Here is a 12,823-nt window from a genome sequence, read left to right on the forward strand (position 1 = left end):
TACCTTCAGATCCCAGGGCAAGGGACCTCGGGCCCATGCTTAAACAGACAGACACTTGGCCGATTACTCGGGCAGCGTTTCGGAGTAGCAGGCAACAAGGAAGACAGTACTTGTGTTTTTAATCTTTATGGAACATATAAAAATGGAAGGAAAAAGTAGGTGAATTGAAAGAGCAACATGAAATAACAAGATTGTGGAGTTACTGAGCTACGAGTAACTAGATGGCGTCTAGAATCCACAACAGCGTTTGAGGAATAAGCAGCAAGAAGCAAATCTAATGATTCCTAGTGGAAGCTGTCCCAACCATGCTACATTAATCTCCCCGGGGCTAGTCCAAAATCAAACCAGTGTTCCCTCTAAGCTGAGCTAGTGTGAGCTAGGCTCACAGTTTTTTAGCCCATTTTTGTCACACATTTTTGTCTTAGCTCAGGAAGGATGGCTCCAGAGCAGACTAATTGATGCAGTTGCCAAATCATTCGCTCACAATTTTAATGCTGGTAGCTCACAAAGTAGAATTTTTGCTCACAAGACTCCACAGCCTAGGGGGAGCATTGGTCAGGACCCACCCTAGATGTTTGTTACAAGTATGCATTAGGGTTGCCATCCTGCAGGTAGGGCCAGGAACTCTCCTGGAATTGCAGCTTATCTGTAGACTACAGAGATCAGACCCCCTGGAGAAAATGGCAGCTTTGGAGGGTGGACTCCGTGGCAACGCATCCCTCCCTTCCCCAGACTCTGCCCATAACCCAGAGCTGGCAACCCTCGGGTGGCCCCAGAGAGGGAGGGCGGTTAGGGAGGAGCGTTGACGTTTGCTCTCTTAGCAGCACTTGGAGCAGAGACAGGGAGAAGATGGATCTCAGGAAACTTGAGGTCAGGGAAGCAGGCCAGGAGGGAAAGAAGAGTGGATAAGGAAGCAGAGCAGAACGTTTCTTATGCTGCTTGATCCAGGGCTGCAGTCACACACGCTAAATAATCCACCTTCAATCCACTTTCAGTGCACTTTCCAACTGGATTTTACTGTGTGAACTGGCAAAATCTAATTCGGAAGTGCATAGAAAGTGGATTATTTAGTGTGTGTGATCGCGACGCAGGCCAGCAGTTGCAGTGCAGTTGGAGAAATTCCAAAGTAGCAAGGAGGTCTCTGTCCTGTAATATCAGTGATAGAAGAGCATTCCTGGGGAGGAGACTGAGGCGGTGATCACACACACACTGAATAATCCACTTCCAGTCCACTTTCCAACTGCATTTTATTGTGCGAACTGACGAAATTCAGTTGGAAAATGCATTGAATGCATTTAGTGTGTGAGAGCACAGCCTAAATCTTACACCACTTAGCATAGTCCTGTAATGGTGGAGGAACAGTCTGGGAGGGAAAATGAACCCAACTTGTTCATGTCAGGATGCCACCTTCATATAGTTTTGTACCTGGCCATTTACTATTGTGGCCAAATATCACTGGTAGAACTTTTCTGTTCTTTTTCCTACTGGGCAGTTTTTCAGAATTTTGCTTGTGACTGATGCAATTTGAGTTGCTCTTTGATGGGAGAGATTCTAGGAACCTCGTTTTTATTGTAGGAGACAGAGTCTCAGTTTGAGTGCCTACTGGCAAGTTCAAATTTCTCTTTGTTTGAGATGCCGGTAAAGAAAAGGTACTAGATGACGCAGGAGGAAGGTGAAATGGGTCCAGTCAGCATGATCAAATTGCCCAAGTGACAAGTCTGACCAAAGCCTTGCTGCCATGGGCTTTGCCCGTGTTCCTGATTAGGTATTCCAGGGAAGTCTTAGTTGGAAGGCAAGTTCCTGGATGGTCCCTGGAAAGTTCGTCATTGTCTTGCCAGCCTCGATCGTTAGTCATAGCTTGAATTTTGATGAGCCCGCAGGAATAAAGTCCTTGTCGGGTTATTTCTGAGTTCCCATGGGAACCTGGCTACTTCCTTATGCGCTGGCATCTTGATAGCACGTAGCCTGATCTTGACTCTTCAGCTTTAATAATATTAAACCGTGGGCCCTCCTGCAAGCTCAGACATCTCAAGGTCTGAGAAGTGTGTGTGGGTCGTGTGTGTATAGGTGTGTGGGAGGGGCATGTTTCAAAAGCATGTCTTTCGACCCAGGGGATTTTGTGGGGCAACAGAGAGGTTAAAGCCTGAAGTCCTGCCAGAAGCTCGGATTGATAGGGAAGAAAGCAGGGAGATACCACCTGCTTGCAAACGAGATGTCTAGGGTGGGTCTCTCTCGCGCTCAGCTGCCATTAGGAACAGCCGTCTAGTACTCCCCCAGTTGTTTCCTGTGGAAGTTTGACCATAGCCCAGGTTGAGGAAGTTGGGATGTATAAGATAGGCTAAGTAGCGCCCCGACCTGGGTAGCCCGGGCAAGCCCGATCGCATCAGATCTTGGAAGCTAAGCAGGGCCGACCCTGGCAAGTACTTGGATGGGAGACCTCCAAGGGATACCGGGGCCAGGACACAGAGGCAGGCAGTATCAAAGCCACCTCTCTGAAATGTCCAAGCCCCACTAGGGGTCACCAGAAGTCAACCATGACTTCCAGGCAGACACACACACACACACACAGACAAAAATACTCCCCCCCCAAAAAAAAAGGTAGGCCAAGTAGCTAGCCCCCCAGTTAGCCAGTCAGTCGGTTAGCCTTTATTGGCATAAAACAATACCTTAAAAGAGGATTACTATTAAAAAATATACATATAAAACTATACATATAAAACCAAGTATTTTGCAAACTACATGATATTGCATAATAAAACAATAAAACAAATAAAACAATTTGTTACATAGTGTTGCTCATTTTGATAGTTTGTAGCTCATTGTAAAAACATGGCTACCTTCACTGATATTTCAGTAGCGGAGTCATTCAGAAGATGGTGCACTTTTTAAGCATCAGGAAGGTCCGTCATGTTGGCTAAAATAGGGTTTAAATATCTAAAACATATATCTATATAAAACTGGCAGTGCAAACAGATATGTGAAACTGGTCTCAATGCATTCAGAGTTACAATGGCAAAGTCTAGCTGTATATGCTATGTTATTATATCTCCCATGCAAGATTGCTGATGGTAGTGCATTGAATCTTGCTAGTGAAAAGGCTCTGTGCTGTTGTGGTGCTTGTATATCAGATAGGTATGGGGCCATTCGGCCTACCGTGAGCGGATTCTCAAAGTTCAGAGGGGAGCAAGATTTGTTGGCTAAGCTGTATAGCCTTTGTGTTTCAATGTCAAGGACTCTGTGTTTAATCATCTGAAAAGCACCCATAAAAGGGAGCACAAACAGTGACCCCCAGTTAGCCCAAGACATCCTACCCTGTGGCCCCAAAGGGTGGATCAGTAGAGCCTCTTATCAGTGTGCAAAGGCAGGAATAATTTTGCAGTACAAGCCTTTGGGTCGGGCGCTGAGGCCAGGAGGGACAGTGCCTCAAGGTACCTCCACACAGAGGCACCTGATTATTGGCTCTGCTGGGCTTGTGCCCAATGTTCACCTTTGGCAATGTTGCAGGTATCTGCCAGGGATGGATCTTGACATTTTGTCTCCAGCTGTCTTCAAACCAGAGGAATGCTGGGAATTCTGTGTCTAGAACCCCCAGCAAAACCCAGTTTTCAGGCACAGAGGGGCAGTGCTTGAAACTGCTTTGGGAACCCCACTGCAATGGTCTTTCTGAATTCTCTCCACCTGCATAGAGGTGGATGATGTCCCTGTGCAGTATTTGTGTGCTCCTGTGTACTTGCCTGCAGTGGGTCCTTGTAGAGCAGGTATGTCCAACAGGTAGATCGCGATCTACCAGTAGATCGCGGAGGGGTCAGAGGTAGATCACCAGCCCCATTTGGTCTCCTGGTTTGCTGGACAGGTGTTTGGGGGTTTTTTTATTATTGTTTGGTGGTATTTGATTATTGGTGCCAGTATGATGAATTCTTATGTTTACTTTTAGAAACGCTGAATAAAAGTTAAAGAAAGTTATTGAGACAGTTAAAAAAAAGTTATAACAATAAAAATAAAAAATGTTCGCAGTTCTTTCTGGATCTTTGTCTCTCTGTTTTGTTTTTGCTTATTTTGCTTACCAGTAAATGACAGAAGGTGCATTATAAATGGGGGGGAGGGCGTGGTGGAACCGAACTTTAGTGGGTTAAAATCTAATTTGAAACTTTATTTTCGTGGTGGTAGATCACGGCTCTTTTGGCCAGAAAAAATAGATCACTACCTGTTCGAAGTTGGACATGCCTGTTGTAGAGTGTCTCCTGCATCTCTGGGGTTGTTTTTTCCCCTTGTCCTTTGTGTTCCTTGTAGAGCACTGGAGGCCAATCACTACAACCATGTTACTGCCACCTACTTCCTGCTGGCTGAAAGGATCCTGCGCGAGAAACAGGAGAAGCAGAGCCCTAGCCCCAGCCTGGTTTACAACCTTGCCCAGCACGTCCAAAGCAGGCAAGTATCTCCCTCTCCTCTGAGGGCAGTCCCATAGCCAGGCAGTTTTCCAGTGGAGGGCATTGGACTCCGGGGGGCGGGGCAGTTAGCTGTCACCACGAGTGACTCTCCTTCTCCCTCTCTGTTTGGAGGAGGAGGAGGAGAGCTGAAGAGGAGGCAGCCAGGTGGCAGGGCAGCGAGCAGATGACTGCCTCCTCGGCTCTCTGAGCAGGCACAGGCGCAATGAGGCACCAGAGCATGGCCTGCCCCAGTGCCTCACTGCATCTGCGCCAGCCAGCCAGTGAGTTGGCTGTCCGAGAGCTCTCTGAGAGCTCTTGGAGAGCTGACTCGTTGGCTGGCGCAGAAGCAGTGAGGCGCCTGGGTGGACCATTAGAGAATGGCCCACCTTGGTGCCTCACTGCGCCTGCGCCAGCCAGTGAGAATGGCCCACCCCAGCCTCATCTGTGCCAGCCAGTGAGTCAGGTCTCCGAGAGCTCTCGGGCAGGGCATTCTCTCCTCCTTCCACGCCCCCCAATGCAGGAGGGGAGGGGACAGAGATCTTGAGCTGCAGGCGGCTCTGTCTTAATGATTAGGGGGTTCTGCCCCTAAAGTCCCACTGCTGGCCACGGCCCTGAGGACCTAACTCCATGTACCTTTTCCTTGCATCAGGTCTGGCGTCAGCATACTGTCGGGGGGTGGGGGAGTGCCAGGGCCCAGGGCTTCTGGCGTGCCCTGATGATGCCGACACCCATGCACCTCCTGACACACCCTTCCCGTGCTGGTTGTGAGTGCCTTGTCACCCACAATCCTAGCTGCCTAGTGCTGCCGGCGAAAGGCATGTGGGTGGTGTGCATAGCAGAGGTGTGTGTGGTGGCCATGGCAGCGGCACTCTGAATTGCACCCAATGCCCAGCACCTTCAGGGAAAGGGCACGCAGTCCGTGTGGTCAGCTGTGACTGCAGGTGGTGAGTCAGCTCGCAAGTGGGCAGGGGAATGACATGCAAGCATTATGGGGGCCTGCAGGTGTGTGAACTAGAAAGGGGAGCTGGTAGTGGGCATAAGAGGATCCTCTCTGCCTAGGGTCCCCCCCCCCCAGATCTGGAACATGTCCTGTCTCACATCCTCCCCTGATCCTATCCAGCAGACCTGCACTGTGCGTGTCACACATGGATCTCTGTCCCCAGGTGCTTTGGGACCTGATTTGGATCTGGGCTGTGGCACAAAGAGAGAGGGGTTCAAGCCTTACCCATCCAGAGAGCCAGTTTGGTGTTGTGGTTAAGTGTGCGGACTCTAATCTGGGAGAACTGGGTTTGATTCCCCACTCCTCCACATGCACCTGGCTGGATGACCTTGGGCAAGCCATAGTTCTGTTGAAGCCATTCTTGAAAGAGCAGTTCTCTCAGAGCTCTCTCACCCCCACCTACCTCACAGGGTGTCTGTTGTGGGGAGGGGAAGGAGTTTGTAAGCTGCTCTGAGACTCCAAGTGAAGGGCAGGGTATAAATCCAATCTCCTCCTCCTCCTCCTCCTCCTTCTTCGCCAGTTTCCCAGCGTGAAATCCCAGGACTAAGGTGCTGTTTGCCCCGATGGGGGCTTTATTTATATTGATGGCTACATGTAATCTTTCCCAGCAGGGCAAATAGCTGCTCCCAGGCTGGGTAAATAGGGTTGCCAACCTCCAGAGAGGGCTTGGAGTTCTCCCAGAATTACCACTGGTCTCCAGACTACAGGGACCAGTTCCCTTGGGGGAAATGGCAGCTTCCGAGGGCAGACTCTGCATGGCACCAGATCTCTGGAGGGTCCGTCCCCCTCCCCAAACTCTGCCCTCTCCAGGCTCCGCCCCCCAAATCTCCAGGGCTTTCCCAACCCAGAGCTAGCAATTGTATAGGGAAATGGTACAGTGTGGAAGGCTTAAACTTTCTCCCCCACATGGTGCCGTCCCAGTCCAAATCAGAACCCCACGTGCCTGGCAAATTGAGGTCTGATTGTGGAATTTTCAGTGGACGCCTGATCGACAGGAGAGGGGGGAAGTGAGAAAAACATCAAAAGGGGGGGAGAATAGGCATTCGGTTTCTGGCTCCTCCCTGTTCCTTGTGCCTTTCGATGTTCATAGACATTGAACCCCCCCCCTCCCTTCTTGTCTCTCTTTCCCAGAACCTCGTTCAGTGTTGTGAGCGATCTAAGCCACCCCACGGCTTTGGATGAAAGCCCTCAACCTCTGCCTACAACCAAGAGTGCTTTGGAGAACTTTGCCGAGCATTCTGGGAAGTCCGTCCTGTCCTTCTCCGCTCTGGGAGAGAACGAGTCCCCTTCCAGTTTCCACGGATGCGGGCAGCCAATCAGAGCGCTCATTCGGCCCTCCCTCATTGAGACCCCCATTGCTAAGAGCACTCCGGCCCTGCAGCAGATTTCAGAGGAGGAGGAGGAGGAAGAGGAGGAAGAGGAGGGGAAGCCCGGCCTCTTCCGAAGGAGAACCTCCTCCTTGAACCAAGAGCAGATGAGTGATTTCCAGAGTGCCAAGGCTTCCCTGCTGTTCTGCCGAAGCCTCGCCGCCCACAGCAAACTAGTAAAGGCTCCCGTGGCGGGGTTCACCAAGATGCGCTCCCTTGACCAGTCGCATGAATCCAGCCTGAACCAGGTGACTCTCCAGAGGCCTCTGTCCCTAATAGACAGCCCAGGCTTTTGCCAAGAGCTCCTGAACCAAGCCGCACAACTGGAAGGCACCAGCAACTTCAAGTTGCAAAGGGCGAAAAGAGCCCCTGAATCGCCCCCAGAAGGGACCACCGAAGATGAGCCGTGGCTGGATAGCAGGGGGGACTCCAAGGAGGAGGAGGACGGTGGCAGGGCAGTCGCGAGCCCCAGCACGGTGGAACGACACATAGGGAAGGAAGAGGACAATAACAACACTCCCCAAGTTGGACAGGGCCCTGTTAGAGAGAAGCTCCTGAGGAAGGAGGCTGGGGTCCATATTCCTCAGAAGAATGAGGCTCTCGCTCGGGACACGGCTGCCCAGGCAAACACAGACTCGGACCCAGAAGGGAAGTCCCCCAAACCAGATGGGAACCTTGAGATGGGACCACCCAGTAGGCCAAAGCACTTGAGCGACAGCCGCGGGAACGGCAGCCCCAGCGGCAGCGAGAGTTTGGCGGACAACATTATCAAGCTCGACCCCGCCAAGGGCAAGAGTGCCAACCTGAAGGACCGGATCCTGCATTTCCCTCTCTGCGAGAAGGCCCTGGCCTTCCGGATGCGGCCCGCCTCCAAGGAGAGCCTACTCTCACTGGGACAGTTCAACTGCTGCCATGTCATCTAGGACCCACGTTGCATTTGCACGAGAGAAAGAGACCATAGCAACGAAGGTGGTGACGAAGGCACAGGCCAGAGGGCAAGATGTTGGTTCCCATGATCCTCTGCTCCCCCGGAATGGCTGCTGGCAGGATGGATGCCCCTGCCTGCGTGAGAATGCATTCTGACTCTAGTTCTGTTGTATCCGCTTGAACGAGATGGAATGAACCAAAACAGCTGCCCTCCCTCTTCGCTCCTCACCGATACTCTCCAAACCCAGCGGAGCCTCCCAATGCATGCTGGGCCTCAGTCCCCTCCAGAGGACAGGGATACCTGGAGCCTCCACCGTCACGTGCCGCCTGTTTCGGAGCCCCACAATTTAGAAGCCGGGTGGTGGTTCCGATTCAGCCAAGTGAAGCTGGAGAGGAGTTGGTCGTTCTCAAGAGGCCTTGATACAGGAATCCTCAAGCCAAGTTCAGGCCACTGCAGGCCGAGGGTGTGTCCCGCAGAGCCAAAAACTCGCAGTCAGGCATACAGCTCCCTGGTCCTGATATGCCTATCCATGGAAGCCCTTGGGAAAGAATCCCATGGTGCGGTGTGGTCGTAACCCCTTTTTCCCCCCTTGCCTAAAGAGCCATTTTCCTGCTCTTTTTATCGCCCCCCCCCCCATAACTCTCTATTGTAACAAAGCTCAGAAATGGCCAGTCCTGCAATTTGGGTGTCTGGGAAATTATTTATCGTAAGAAAACAGGAGGAGTCCGCTTCAGGAGCTCCTTCTGCTGCATAAAAGTCCATGCGGACAGAGGCCAAGGAGACTTCCCCCTGCCCCTTGCCCTCAAGGGAAGACCAAAGTGACCCCTGGTCTGCCAGGAGCCACACACACACACACACACACACACACACACACGGTGCACCCGTAACTGCCTTGAGGATAGCCTGATTGGGTAAGATCTGTTTTGCAAAGCTCTGGCAGTGGACACTGACACATTGCTCCTTGTCAGTCCCCGTCCCCCCCAGATTCCTCCTTGCCTATTGCAGCTGCCCCCTTTCCCATGTTAAGCAAATGGCGCCTCGTCTGATGTTAACGTTAGCAAAAGCGGTGCGGGCGAGGGAAGCCACACCCTGCCTCCTCCCTCACCTCACTGCTCCCCGCTGCCCCCGTCACTTGACTTCCGGGCCGGCTCACCCCTGGGGTTGGGGCCAGGCTGGAGGACAGTGGGGGTTTGGACAGTGAGCTGCAGCAAGGGGAGGGGGAGGGTGCAGGCCCCCTCATCCCCAGTCCCCCTTCTGCTTTATAGGCAGTCCTTGGCTCTGGCCTGATGGCTAGGAGGCACCCCCGGGGCTCAGCAGCTCGCCTCTTGGCTCTCCCTTGCAGCTGGGACAAGAGGGAGGAGGGATTTTTGCTCACAGAGTTGAGGGCACCACGTTGCTTTTATTTTACGATCAGCCCACTGCATTCGGCCGTTGAGGCTGTGGAGACCAAGCTGCCCTTTCCGCCATTTCGACCCTCTCCCTGATGGATTGGCTGCTTGGTTTGATTCCTCACCCCCACCCCACCCTCCGGTGCTACGCAAGGCAGGATGCCCTTGCAGCCAGGGATGGGTCCTGTGGCAAGCTCTCCGCCGGCCATTTCCAGCCAGCCAAGGGTCAGTGCTCCAGCCCCTCGCAAGCAGCATGTGCTCCCCACCCACCCCGTCCAAAGCATCCCGGCTCGGCCAACCCCCCTGAAGAGGTGAGGTTTTTTTGTAGCAATTAAAATATTTTTTAAAACAAAATAGTCTATTTTAATGTAATATAGAGATGGCTCTGTATCCCTCCCTCAAGCCCAGCCTTTTCCCTGGGCAGCGATGCACTTTTTAGGAGTGAATTAGCCATGCTCTTGCCCATCTTTGACCCACAAAGCTTCCCTTCCCCTCCTTCCCCAGCTGCCCAGCAGCTAACTTGACCTGTAAGGTGTACAAGGACACTCCCTTCTTAAGGATTTTGCTTGTTGGGATGAGATGGACAAAGAGATGACTCCGCACACCCAGGGTCTCTGCAGGACTGGGTGTGTGAGACCTGCGCGCCCTTCTCCAGCCCTGTGCTTCTCTTTCCCCTTTCCCTGCTCGGCACCACACCAGGTGGCTCCACATCGACATTTGTCCACATCCTGTGCCCAGACCTCCAGGCCCTGCCCCCCACCCCAGCCCCTGTCTGAAATTCTTCCAGGAAAATAAGCTGTCTGTGTATTTATCCTTCTTTTCTTGCTGGCAAGAAATGAACTGGGAAAATAGATTGCTGAGCTCACTCTGGGTTCTGTACAAAGTGCACTGATTGGATCCAAGGCGAAGCAAGTTGAGTCCAATAAAATAACCCTTGTGGATTTTGAAGCCGCTTATGTTTCCTTTCTGGAGGGGGGGGAGATCACAGATGAAACCAGCTGCATCCCGCCTGAGGCACCTGACCCCCACCCCCCACCCCCCACTGAGACACGGAGCCCTTTTGTCCCTACAGGGCTGGGGCCCGGGTTAACTGGCAGGTGTAGGTGTAGAAAGAGCATGGGCTGGACTGAACCAGCTTTTCAGCTCGGGCTCACCCGATTTCAGCCCGTTACAGTTCTTGTGCCGTCTGGCTTTTGTCTGTGAGCATCCCATGATCCTCAGCGTCGTCTTTTTGGGGGTCAGAAGCCTCCCTCCCTCCTCTGCTTTGTTGCCCGCAGAAAAGCTGGTGTGATCTGGAAGGGAGCAGGGTCATCGGAAAAGAATGCAGCTGTGCTCATTTAATGTTGCAATTAAGCTGCCTGCCGATGCCCTGCTCTTCCCCACTAGTACCTAAAGTGTCAATGGTGGTAGGTACACTGGAATGCCCAGTTGCAAGGAAAAAAATATCTAGGGTTGGGTCCTATCCACTTTTCCTCGCAGCCTCACTCAATTGCCTGTCTCACTGCACTCTCTTCCACATGGCTTCTCTCTGCGTGGTTCCCTCAATCCCAAGCATAGCTTTTTCACTGATACAAAGCAGACAATCCCAGTTTTGACAGAAACATGGATAGGATCTAACCCAGCAGGGGTGGAGGGAGAGGTTGGAAGGGTCCCTCTCCATGACCGGTGCTTTCTGATGAGCTCATCTCCTGGAGCTACAGTGCCTCCTGCTGGGAAGCCACCACTGACTTTCGGTTTGATGCCCCCCCTCCAGTTCCTGCTTAACTCCTTCCAGCCCATGGATAGAGAGTCAAAACCAGTGTTCCCTCTAAGCTGAGTTAGTGCGAGCTAGCTCACAGCTTTTTAGCCTCCAGCTCACACATTGCTGTCTTAGCTCAGGGAGGATGACTCCAAAGCAAACTGATTTATGCAGTAGCCAAACTGCTCGCTGACAACTTTAATGCCAGTAGCTCACAAAGTAGAATTTTTGCTCACGAGACTCCACAGCTTAGAGGGAGCATTGGTCAAAGTAGGTAAATTGATGCCCTGATCTGGTTAGTGATCTCATCAGATCTCAGAAGCAAAGCAGGACCAACCCTGGGAAGTATTTGGATGGGAGACCTCCAAAGAATACCAGGGCCGGGAGGCAGAGGCAGGCTGTCAAGCCAGTTTGGTGTAGTGGGTTAAGAGCTCAGACTCTAATCCGGGAGAACCGGGTTTGATTCCCCACTCCTCCACATGCAGCTGCTGGGTGCCCTTGGCCATGCCACAGTTCTCTCAGAGCTGTTCTCTGAAGAATAGTTCTCAAAGATCACTTTCAGCTCCACCTACCTCACAGGGTGCCTGTTGTGGGGAGAGGAAGGGAAGGAGATTGTAAGCCCCAAGTGAAGGGTAGGATATAAATCCAATCTCTTCCTCCTCCTCCTCCTCCTCCTCCTCCTCCTCGTCTTCCTCGAATGTCCTCCATACCTGAGTAGGAGTTGCCCAAGGTTGCTATGACTTCCAGGGATGAGCATGCACACATGCACACACACACACAAATGCAGAAATACAAAAACAGGTAGATTGAGTTACAGGTGGGTGGGCCCCCATCTGGATGGGGGTCATGTGAACAGGGAGAATGGGGCTGTAATGCATTTGCCCTGGTGTGGTTTTGATTAGTGAAGCCATGCATGGGAGGAGACAGAAGGGTTAAATTCTACCCTCTCCATGTGGCCTCAGTCCTTATGTAATGTCACTTGGCTTTAAAAGTTACCTGGAGATCCAGGATGTCCATTGCATTTAATTTGACTCTGCTCCAACACTTATTTTTACTTTGAGGGTTCAAGTCCTGGGACTATTTCTTGACTTAAAGTACAATCCTAAACAGAGTTAAACTTAACACTCTTCTCTGTGTAGCAGTGGGCTTAGAAAAGTATAACTGCTTAGGATTGCACTGAGAACCTGGTACTCCCTGCATCTGAGTATTGGCACATCCTGTATTTCTGGTCCTCTTGGGACTTGCGATATCCAGAAACCCATAACATTGCCACTAAAATCATGGCCTGTTGTCTGAAGAAATGGGGATCAGCAACAGCATCTCCAGAATGTTTGTAGGTGATGAGTGTTTTGAGTGAGAACATCACCAGATGTTGGCTAGATCAGATTAGGCACCATGTCATCCAGCATCCAGTTTCCAACTGTGGCCATCCAGGAGGTTCCAGGAAGCTCACAAACAGGACCTTTGCAGTGTTCTTAAACTGGAGAAAGCATTTGTAGAAGGGCCACAGCCAGTTTGGTGTAGTGGTTAAGTGCACGGACTCTAATCTGGGAGAACCGGGTTTGATTTCCCACTCCTCCACTTGCACCTGCTGGATGACCTTGGGCAAGCCGTAGTTCTGTCAGAGCTGTCCTTGAAAGTGCAGTTCTCGAAAGAGCTCTCTCAGCCCCACCTGCCTCACAGGGTGTCTGTTGTGGGGAGGGGAAGGGAAAGGAGTTTGTAAGCCACTCTGGGTGAAGGTAAAGGTAAAGGTTCCCTTGCTCGAAAGCCAGTCGAATCCGACTCTAGGGTTGCGGTGCTCATCTCCGTTTCAAAGCCGAAGAGCCAGCGCTGTCCGAAGACATTTCTGTGGTCATGTGGCCGGCATGACTAAACACCAAGGCGCACGGAACGCTGTTACCTTCCCACCGAAGTGGTCCCTATTTATCTACTTGCAATTTCTTGCTTTCGAACTGCTAGGTTGGCAGGAGCTGGA

The 12,823-nt window shown here is 51.8% G+C and overlaps 1 protein-coding gene across 1 annotated transcript in view; it reads left to right on the forward strand.

The window, feature by feature from the left end:
• LOC107108022 (SNF-related serine/threonine-protein kinase-like) overlaps positions 1–10,037 on the forward strand; it is a 34,957-nt gene extending 24,920 nt beyond the window's left edge. Inside the window, exons 5-6 of the mRNA XM_015408405.1 lie at positions 4,291–4,428; positions 6,559–10,037. Coding sequence (XP_015263891.1) covers positions 4,291–4,428; positions 6,559–7,717 — 1,297 coding nt within the window. The 3' untranslated portion in view covers positions 7,718–10,037. The remainder of the gene's footprint in view (positions 1–4,290; positions 4,429–6,558) is intronic.
• The last annotated feature ends 2,786 nt before the right edge of the window (positions 10,038–12,823 follow it).

The sequence above is a fragment of the Gekko japonicus genome, unplaced genomic scaffold, assembly GCF_001447785.1.
Source record: "Gekko japonicus isolate JY-2015 unplaced genomic scaffold, Gekko_japonicus_V1.1 scaffold717, whole genome shotgun sequence".
Taxonomy (NCBI): domain Eukaryota; kingdom Metazoa; phylum Chordata; class Lepidosauria; order Squamata; family Gekkonidae; genus Gekko; species Gekko japonicus.